Source organism: Aplysia californica, unplaced genomic scaffold (assembly GCF_000002075.1).
Source record: "Aplysia californica isolate F4 #8 unplaced genomic scaffold, AplCal3.0 scaffold00150, whole genome shotgun sequence".
Classification (NCBI taxonomy): Eukaryota; Metazoa; Mollusca; class Gastropoda; order Aplysiida; family Aplysiidae; genus Aplysia; species Aplysia californica.
In genome coordinates, this window is record NW_004797420.1 from 832,648 (window position 1) to 842,526 (window position 9,879).

Genomic DNA, 9,879 nt, shown 5'->3' on the forward strand with positions numbered 1-9,879 from the left:
AGAGAGAGAGAGAGAGAGAGAGAGAGAGAGAGAGAGAGAGAGAGACAGAGAGAGAGACAGAGAGAGAGAGAGAGCATAACCTGGATCATTATGCCAGTGAGATTTCCAGCAATTCCCCTGCTTTTTTGGAGTATAGACGAAGTCTTATCCCTATTCTCACTATGATTTCTGTCCAGCTCTGTTTCTAGCTAATTTGTTGTCTATTGTCAGGTCTAGGATAGATAGGTCGTCAGCCAGCTGTTCAGATGTACAACGTCCGAAATTATGATAAAATTTTTTTTAAAAATTGCAGTTTCTTAATCTGTGGTATCCGTTGCATATACACGTGAAATATTGGGACGAAATTCAAATTAAAAACATTGAAAAAGAAAACAAGAAAAGATACACAACGTAGGTACAATTTGTAAAATAATCAAAACACCATTTTCCTCTCTTCTAAAAAGATGCTTTCTGAACTTAGGACATTTAACAGCTTGTCTACGATACTATATGTACTTTAAGCCCGTAGCACTAGTGGGCCGCCCTCAAAACTCTTACCAAATAGGCGTTTTGTAAACCATCAAACTCTAACAAAACCAGACAAAATTCATGTTCACTTGTACGACACTCCCTTGTTTACAGGACCACTTGCAAGCTTTCTCATGACCAGAATCACTTACCGGAAGTTGTCGCTGATCGGAGCCAGCCTAGTGGTTGTGGGAATGCTCCTCACGCCCTTGATCGTCTCCGTGCCTGCCATGTGCGTCTTCTTCGGCGTTATAGCAGGTGAGTTGAAAGAAGTATTCATGACAAGCTCAGTTAGGGTTTTACGTCTATTAATATTTTAACCCTGCCTGTCAGCTCTAACTGCGGCTATAACAAGGGATACATCTGATACAAAATCCAAGCAGACAGGCGGGGACTTAATAAAATACCCCTTCCCCAAAAAAAAAATAAAAAAATTAGTGCAAGGCGAAGACCCTAATAATTTCACAACAGACGCTGGCGCAGCGCAGTTGTAAATATTAAGTCCAAGTCCCTCATGTTTTACAAGAACTTGAGACAGAATACATAACTAAAGTGCGGTAAAAAATTCGTGGCTCAACTTATCTTCAAATATCTTTTTAACGGGTGAATTAATGTCACCCATACTTTGCACAGCAGTTTGTATCAATTTGTCTTAACTTAATCATATGTTTCCACAACAAGAGAGGCTAAATTAAAAAAAACTTTTCTTGATAAATTTATATAAAATACTACAAATCTCTTTCACGCGGAAAACGGAATTGTTCACAGCGCTTTTCGCTCATCATCCACATTTTGCGTACGCATATGGCCTACGTCATAGCTCACCAATGACACTGTTGTTAGTGGCAAAGGTTTGAGGAAATCATGGGGAATCATGGGGAAACACGGACTTGGAGTCAGAAACGAGAATGGAGAACTATTTGCAGAAATATGTGCCACGAATGGGCTCATGATTGGAGGGACTGTTTTCCCACATAAACAGATACACAAAGCAACATGTGTGTCTTCAGGCCCACAAACTGAAAACCAGATTGACCACATATTATGTGTCAATAAGAAATTCAGGAGATCAAAAAGGGATGTTAGAGTTTACAGGGGATGCAGACGTAGCTTCAGACCATCATCTTCTCATTTCAACAATCCGACTAAAAATAAAGCAAAGACAGGGAATTGTCTATCATAGGTACCGGCACTACGTAAAATTTCTGAGAGAGCCATCGTCAAGAGAGGAGTTAATGTAGCAGTTAAGAACGGGTTCCAAGTGTTGGAAACACTAGGCGAGGATAGCAGCATGGAAGAAACATTTTAGACAATAAAAGAAGGCTGGACCACTGCGTGTCAAGAGGTACTGGGGAAACGGAAACGTGAGCACAAGCCTTGGCACCACTCTGAGGAAGATAGAGGACAGGAAAAAGAAAAAGGATCAGGTAAACAGGGACAAGACAAGAGCAGCCAAAACAAAAGCCCAAGAAGAATACAGTTATACACCAAAGCAATGACGGATATATAAGTCAGCGTACAGAAAGACAAAAGAAACTATGTAGATGACCTAGCGCGCGAGGCAGAGGAAGCAACAGGGGCAGGAAACTTGAGAGGACTGTATGAAACCACCAAGAAACTTGCAGGCAGATACAAGAATGCGGATGTGCCAGTGAAGGATAGAGAGGGAAAGCTTCTCACAAATCCAGACGAACAGAAAGAACGCTGGAAGGAACATTTCAAAGAGCTACTGAACAGACCAAGGCCAGAAAAAATAGTTTGACATTCCACCAGCAGAGATTGATCTGGGGGTGAGTGAATTAAAGCCTAGTTTAGAGGAGATCAAGGAGGCGATAAGACACCAGAAAGCAGGCAAGGCAGCTGGCCCTGATGGAATTCCCCCCAGAAGTTCTCAAGGCGCATATCGACACAGCGGCAGGGATTCTTCATGGAATTATTGGCAAGATATGGGACAGCGAAGAACTTCCTGAGGATTGGCGAGAGGGATTGCTCGTGAAACTACCCAAGAAAGGAGACCTGCATGAGTGTAAACACAACAGAGGAATCATGCTCCTGTCCATTCCTGGGAAAATTTTAAGTCGTACCATACTGGAAATACTGAAGGAAGCCGTGGAAGCAAAACTAAGAGAAGAGTTGGCAGGATTTCGTAAAAAGAGATCAAGTACAGACCAGATTGCTACTTTGAGGATAATAGAGGAGCAGTCTGCAGAGTGGACTTCTTCCCTGTACGTTATCTATGTTGACTACGAGAAAGCTTTTGACAGCCTAGATAGGGACTCAATATGGAAACTCATGCACCACTACGGAATACCTGTCAAGTTCATGAGATTGATCAAGAAGATGTATGAGGGAATGAGTTGCAGTGTTTTACTTGGAGAGCAGCGGACAGATTCATTTGAAATGAATATAGGAGTGAGGCAGGGATGCCTGCTATCGCCTTTTCTCTTTTTATTAGCAGTGGATTGGATAATGAGACAGACAATATCGGGACAACGCGGTGGCATACAGTGGACCCTTTCCAGTCAGTTGGAAGACTTGGACTTTGACGACGACTTGGCACTTCTTTCTCACAGTCGAGCCCAGATGCAACAGAAAACAGATCGCCTCAGGACCTTCTCCCGTATTGTAGGACTCCATATTCACACGAATAAAACGAAAGTTCTACGAATGAATGCAGACGACGTTCCTATCACACTGCAAGGGACACCATTGGCGGATGTTGAATCCTTTACTTACTTGGGAAGTGTCATCAACAAGGAAGGAGAAACAGACGAAGACATCAAGGTCAGAATCCAAAAAGCAAGAGCAGCATTCATCATTCTCAGACATATATGTCTAAGGAACAGGGATTGAGCACCAAGCTGAGGATCTTCAAAACAAACGTGAAGACTGCTCTACTGTATGGTTCAGAGACATGGAGGCTCACAACATCAGCAGCAAGGAAACTGCAGAGCTACGTAAATGAATGCCTACGAAGGATAGTGTGGATCAAGTGGTGCGATCGAGTCACTTAGGCTCATCTGTGGGAAAGAATAAGCCAAAGGCCAGTAAATGAAGACATACAGGTGAAGAAATGGAAATGAATTGAACACACCCTGAGGAGACCCCCGACAAGCATCATCAGGCAGGCTTTAACGTGGAACCCACAAGGAAAACGTAAGAAGGGAAGACCAAAGATGACATATAGGCGAGCGGTACAAGCGGAAATTGAAAAAGCGTGGACATCATGGAAACTGGGAGTTAAAAAGGGCAAGAGAGAGAGAGAGAGAGAGAGAGAGAGAGAGAGAGAGAGAGAGAGAGAGAACTCAATTCTTTAGTGAACACTTCTTTGCTCTTAAAGTTATGAAAACATGCGTTCAATTAACATTAGCTCGCAATTAGAAACAAATGACGGAATTGCTTTTTAAAGCGATATTGTCCCAGCTGTAAACCCTTTTAAATCTGTAGAAGCACCCACTGGGACTTTTCTAGAATAGAGCTAACAGGTGTAAACAAAATATTTATCTGATGACAAATTATGTTCGATAGTAGTTGAGGAGATATTAAAATTTGACAATAAGTTGCACCTCGAATTTTTGACCACACTATCATGGTGTTCACACTATCGTTGCCCAAACAAAGAATGGGAAAATGCTTGAATTTAAAAAAAAAATCCCTGTGAAACGGTGAGTGTGAAAGTATGTAATATTATGATTATACTCCCAACCCCTCTCCGCACGTCTTCATGCAGCTAAACCCCGAGTATTGTGCACTGGTGAAAGCAATTTGAATTTTGAAAAAAGAAAATAGAGGACAGGGGGGGGGGGGGGTTATTAGATCTATATTTACCAAAATATTTGATGCAGACACTTTAAAAAATAATTTTTTTAAACTCCATAATCCGTCCATCATGTCCTGATGATGACCTTTAGCATGCAAAGTGGAAGAGACGTTATAGACCTTGCTAGCTACCTAAGGTAGATCGATCGTGACAGACTGACGTCAACTTCTACTCTACTGCTCTTTTACTTCTTTTATTTGCTTTTCAAGATCCTTTCTGTACAGCCCTGTGTTTCCATCCGACACCATTTCACAAATATCGTATGCCTCAAATGGCACTGCAGGGTTTTAGCCTTCCTTCCGCTGATGGGTTTTTTTTTTTCATTGCCTGGCCGCGAAACGGCTTTGCGTCCGCCAGCGCTTTCACAGCTGTGTCAGCAATTATTCAACGGACCATGACATAGCTGTTGTGACTTTTCTGAGGAGAAGCCAACTACACACCCTTTTTTCCTTCGATATGTAATATAAGCATACCCCAAATGGTTTTATTTTTCCTTTTTGTAAAAGCGGGGCAGTTTCTAAGTCTTTTGTATCTCAAAACTGTTCTTTTTTGTTTCGTGTCCCTTCGGTCGTAGTAGTCTCGATAAGCTTGACCAAGGTTTCCGAAATTGGCTCTCCTATTTCTACCTCCACCTCGTACTCCAAGGCTGCCTCTTTGTACCAGTCATCGTAATCACCCACTCCCATCTCCCCGTACTCAGTACGAGGGGTATTGAGTTTTCGATGATTTTCCACCCCTTTGTGCGACAAGTCCCATTCAGGACCGGATGTCTCCTATGACCTTGCCTTCCCTCCCTGACATAATATCGTGGTCAAGAAAACCTTTCCTTTTCTTTTTCGATGCTTTTTCCTCCTTTACATCTCGTTTCTCACTCTTTTTTTTCTCTTTTGTGTAAAGGAGAAGAAGGTGGCGCCGACAAAGACGATGGCGATGAAATTGATGTGAAACCATTCATTCCTTGACTCATTCCATAGTTTTGTTATTTTGTTTAAAAAGGTTTTTGATGTCATCCTTGTTTGCAGTCGTCTCATCAACATTCTCCCTAGCACGTACCTCTCCTTCCTCGTGAAATGGTATTTGATTCTTATCCATGGGAATACTGCAGGCATCAGAGGAGTCTATTTATTTTTTTTAATGCGGTTTAAGATTAGGATGTCCTCTGTGTCTTAAATGTGCAATGGCGTTTCACAGAAAGCATAAGGAAAAAGAAGTGTAATAAATTGCTTGAGGCTATAGTAATGAATTGTCCAGACGGCGAAGGTTTGATATCGCTCAGCAGGCGAAGGTATGATGTCGCCCAGAAGGTTAACAATTGATTTGTCCTAGTAAACTTACTAACAAAATTCTAGTCTTACGGCTGACAAATAGTTTTGCCCATTAGGCTAGTACATAGTTTAGTCCAGAAGGCTGACGTACAAATGCACTAAATACCTATTCATACTTACATACATAGACGACAGTTGAGTTAAAATAGAGGTGGTTGAGAGAAAGATAGAGTAGGATTCTATGACACATTTTCAAAAGTAGGTTGATTGAACTAGTTCGAAAAGAACACTGGCAAGATTACGCTCTATGGTCAGTTTATAGGGTAGTAAGTTCAGGTGTAGTGTATCACGAGTTGACTCTGTGGTCTGCTTCTCTTGTAAAACATACAAAGCTAAGGCCACCGAAGATGGAACAGAACGAACAATGTTCAAACAAGGGGAGTAACCGTGTAATAAAATCGTATTTTTTGGCTGAAACGTACCAATAGATCGTTACGTCCCTTTATCAATATTTTATGTCAACCTTTCCCGACTCGGTAAAAACATTAGCGTGGGCCGAGTTACAGATGGAAATAAATGAAGTAAAAATCTTCGAATTAATAACATTCAACCAAGGGAACATCAAATTTGTCAATAAGCATAATCAATTTTTGCGTTCGAAAAATATTGTTTTGAAAATTACGAAACCAACTCCATACATAATCTTGAATCAACTCGTCAGCCTTTGCCATGTTTTTCACTTTGTGAGTGCATTGCCTTTTGTTACAAACCCTTTGGGTACACCGTTAGCTCAGAAAGTGTCATGCTGGACTAAAGAGTGGATGGTCCTTGTTCGAATCTCCAACTTGCCCTTTTGACCATGGTTTTTGTTTGTTGTTTTTGTTTGGGGGGGGGGGGGGTTGGGGTGGTTAAGGCTACCCATCCACTTGATTCGGTCATTTCGGAGTTGGACGTTTAATTTGAAGGTCCTGCATCTTAAATGACCTTAGAGTGTTGAAAGGGGCGTTAATCCTGTGCGATAATGTATACATCCTACCCCCCCCCCCCCCCCTTAAAATTGTATTTTACCCAGGTCTCGGCGGCTGTCTGATCTACTTGCCCTCCCACGTGCTGAGTGGTATGTACTACGACAAGTACCGGTCTCTGGCCACTGGGGTCGCCACCGCTGGGACTGCCCTGGGGGCCACCATCATGCCCCTCATTGTGGGAGTGCTCATTGAGGAGTATACCTGGAGAGGTAGGAGGGTGTTTCACTACCACAGTTGATGTCTCTGTCTGTGTTTGTCATTACTGTGTTTAGGTTGTGATATATTTGTTGTGTTGTATCCGTCTGCACTGTAGTACATACCTGTTTGTATTGTTTTTCTCTCTGTCGTGTTTGTGTTGTATTTGTATACGTGTATGTGTCGTGTTTGTGTTGTATTTGTATACGTGTATGTGTCGTGTTTGTGTTGTATTTGTATACGTGTATGTGTCGTGTTTGTGTTGTATTTGTATACGTGTATGTGTCGTGTTTGTGTTGTATTTGTATACGTGTATGTGTCGTGTTTGTGTTGTATTTGTATACGTGTATGTGTCGTGTTTGTGTTGTATTTGTATACGTGTATGTGTCGTGTTTGTGTTGTATTTGTATACGTGTATGTGTCGTGTTTGTGTTGTATTTGTATACGTGTATGTGTCGTGTTTGTGTTGTATTTGTATACGTGTATGTGTCGTGTTTGTGCTGTGTCTGTTTTCTCATCTGTGTTGTCTTTGTGTTGTGTCTGTCTCTGCCTGTCCATTTGTGTTGTGACTATGTTGCGCTGAGTGTATGTTATATTCATCTGTGTTTTGTCAGTGTTGTATCTGTTTTCTCATCTGTGTTGTGTCTGTTTGTCTTGCGTCTCTGTACTTCTCTGTTTGTATTATGTTTATTTTGTCTTGTGTCTGTGTTGCATGCGTCTGTGTTGGGTCTACCTGTTTGCATTGTGTTTGTCTTTATTTTTGTTTGTGTGTGTTGTGTTTGCTGTGTTATATCTTTTCGGTCTACCTGTGCTGTGTCTGTTTATACTGTGTCTGTCTTTTTTGTGTTTGGTTGTGTTAAGCCTGTTTTTGTTAAATCTATGTTGTATCAGATTTTGCAGATTCTGCCTGTGTTGTATCCCTTTTTATTGTGTCTGTTTGAATTGAATCTGTTTTTGTATTTCTGTTTGCATCTGATCTGTGCTGTGTCTGTTTGTGTTGTCTTTAGATTTATTACTATCTTGTTGCCCATATTAAAACAAATGTTTAAATAATCATTGCTATCCTCACAAGCAGATTTCTCTTTACGTTCCTTGCCTTCATCATCTGTCCATTTATTGCGGATTTGTTAATCAAAATCATCAACCAAAACAGCAGCACTGTAAGAGGAAGATCTCACAGTTAGTTACTCCCTGGGCTTTAGCAGGGGCATGTGAAGAGTAAATATAATAACAGCATCAACAGTAGTACTCGCTACACACCAACAAAACGTTTTCTTCAGTCATTTGAAACGAGCAGCAGTAATAATAGTTTATTTCGACAAAACGGAAACATATAATAAATTAGGAGTCTGGCTTATCATTTATTTGTGAAATGAAATGAGCCTAGAGTGTTATACCTGATGTGTCGAGAGAGAGAGGGGGGTATATTAAGTAGGGAGAGAGAGAGAGAGAGAGAGAGAGAGAGAGAGAGAGAGAGAGAGGGGGGGGGGAGAGACAGGGGGCGGAGTGTGTAACTGTATTTTACCTTAAAATTCTATAAGAAATAAATACTTAAAATAGGAAATTATTTTCACTCATCCGTTCCTTTTCCCCCTCGCAGGCTCTCTGGTGATCGTGGCGGGAATAGACGCCCATCTCTTCATCTTTGCTCTTTTGATGTTACCTCCCCCAAACCCCAGCAATCTCCCCGACTTGTCCGCATCTTATAGCAGCATAGGATCTACCACAGAGGACTGTGAACCTGGCCGAGCTCCTGAAAAGTTCGATGAAGCGGTTACAGAGATACCCTTAAAGGATAATGCATCAGTTCTCAGTAAGAGGAGTTCAATTGTTTCCGATTCTTCGGCGAGTGAAGCTCAGTATCGACAAAGACGAGAGCGGCACGACAGCTCGGGACTTCAAAGAAACTCGAGTGTGAGGAGTAACAGTTTCCGGTTGCGAGACTCGAACGCTTCATACGCTCTACGACGACAATCCAGACCACGAAGTCTTCTCTTCGCACCCACTGACGACATTTCCAGAATTCTAGCTCCCTCCTACATTCACTGGTCACCATTTTGGGACCAAGACTCCCAACCAGCTTTCCATTTTGGAGACGACGAGCTGCTACATGACATTCCAGAGACAGAAATTTTGTCCATCTGCAGTGATTCTGCTGACGGGATCAGTAGTAATGACAAGGGCTCACCACTCAGTTCTAAGACTACACAAAACACATTACAATCTGGACAAGCCTCGATGATAGAACGTAACAAAGAAAGTTTCAAAGAGCAGCTGAAAAAACACATAGCTATTTTAACAGATTTTCGTTTTGCCATTTACTTTGTTTCAACTATTATATGGAGCCTAACAACTACCATGTTTTTCACGTTCGGACCCGAGCTTATCGTCATCAAAGGTTACTCCCCTCAAGAATCTGCCTTTGTATTTACTTTTTTCGGTGTTGGCCAGTTAGTAGGTTGTATAATAATAAGTATCTTAGGCAACTTATTCGGAAGGAGGATAATCATTTACGTGGTGACTAACATCCTGACGGGGGTGTTCCTGGGCGTGGTCCCTCTGGCGTACAGCTTCGTGGAGCTGTCTGTGGTGCTGGTGCTGCTGGGGCTGGCCTATGGCGGGATCCTGGCTCTCTACATGAGTGTCATGGTGGACCTCCTCGGCGTGGCGGATATGGAGGTCGGTCTGGGGTACGTGCTGCTCGCCTCCGGTCTCGGCTGCTTCTCGGGACCCCCACTTGGCGGTATGTACTTTTAGGATTGAGTAATGTGTTTTTTCTCTTTTATTACTCTCTTAAAGAGAGGAGACAAGGGATGAGATTGTGAGAACGCGCACGTGCGAGTGTGCATGTGTGTGAGTTGTGTTTTACCTTGTCCGTCTCTCTTCGCGAAGGTGTCAGTCTGTCCTCACCTACGGCTGTCTTTCTCTATGTGTACATGTTTGAGTATATGTATGTGTGTGCAGGCACGTATGTTTGTATGTACATTTGTAATAGACAGACAGACAGTTAGACAGACAGACAGACAGACAGACAGACAGACAGACAGACAGACAGACAGACAGA

General features: G+C 42.2%; 1 protein-coding gene across 1 annotated transcript in view; it reads left to right on the forward strand.

Moving 5' to 3' along the window:
* Positions 1–9,879, forward strand: part of LOC101861501 (monocarboxylate transporter 14) — a 45,430-nt gene that overhangs the window by 32,353 nt on the left and 3,198 nt on the right. Inside the window, exons 3-5 of the mRNA XM_005097244.2 lie at positions 622–765; positions 6,665–6,829; positions 8,416–9,558. Coding sequence (XP_005097301.1) covers positions 622–765; positions 6,665–6,829; positions 8,416–9,558 — 1,452 coding nt within the window. The remainder of the gene's footprint in view (positions 1–621; positions 766–6,664; positions 6,830–8,415; positions 9,559–9,879) is intronic.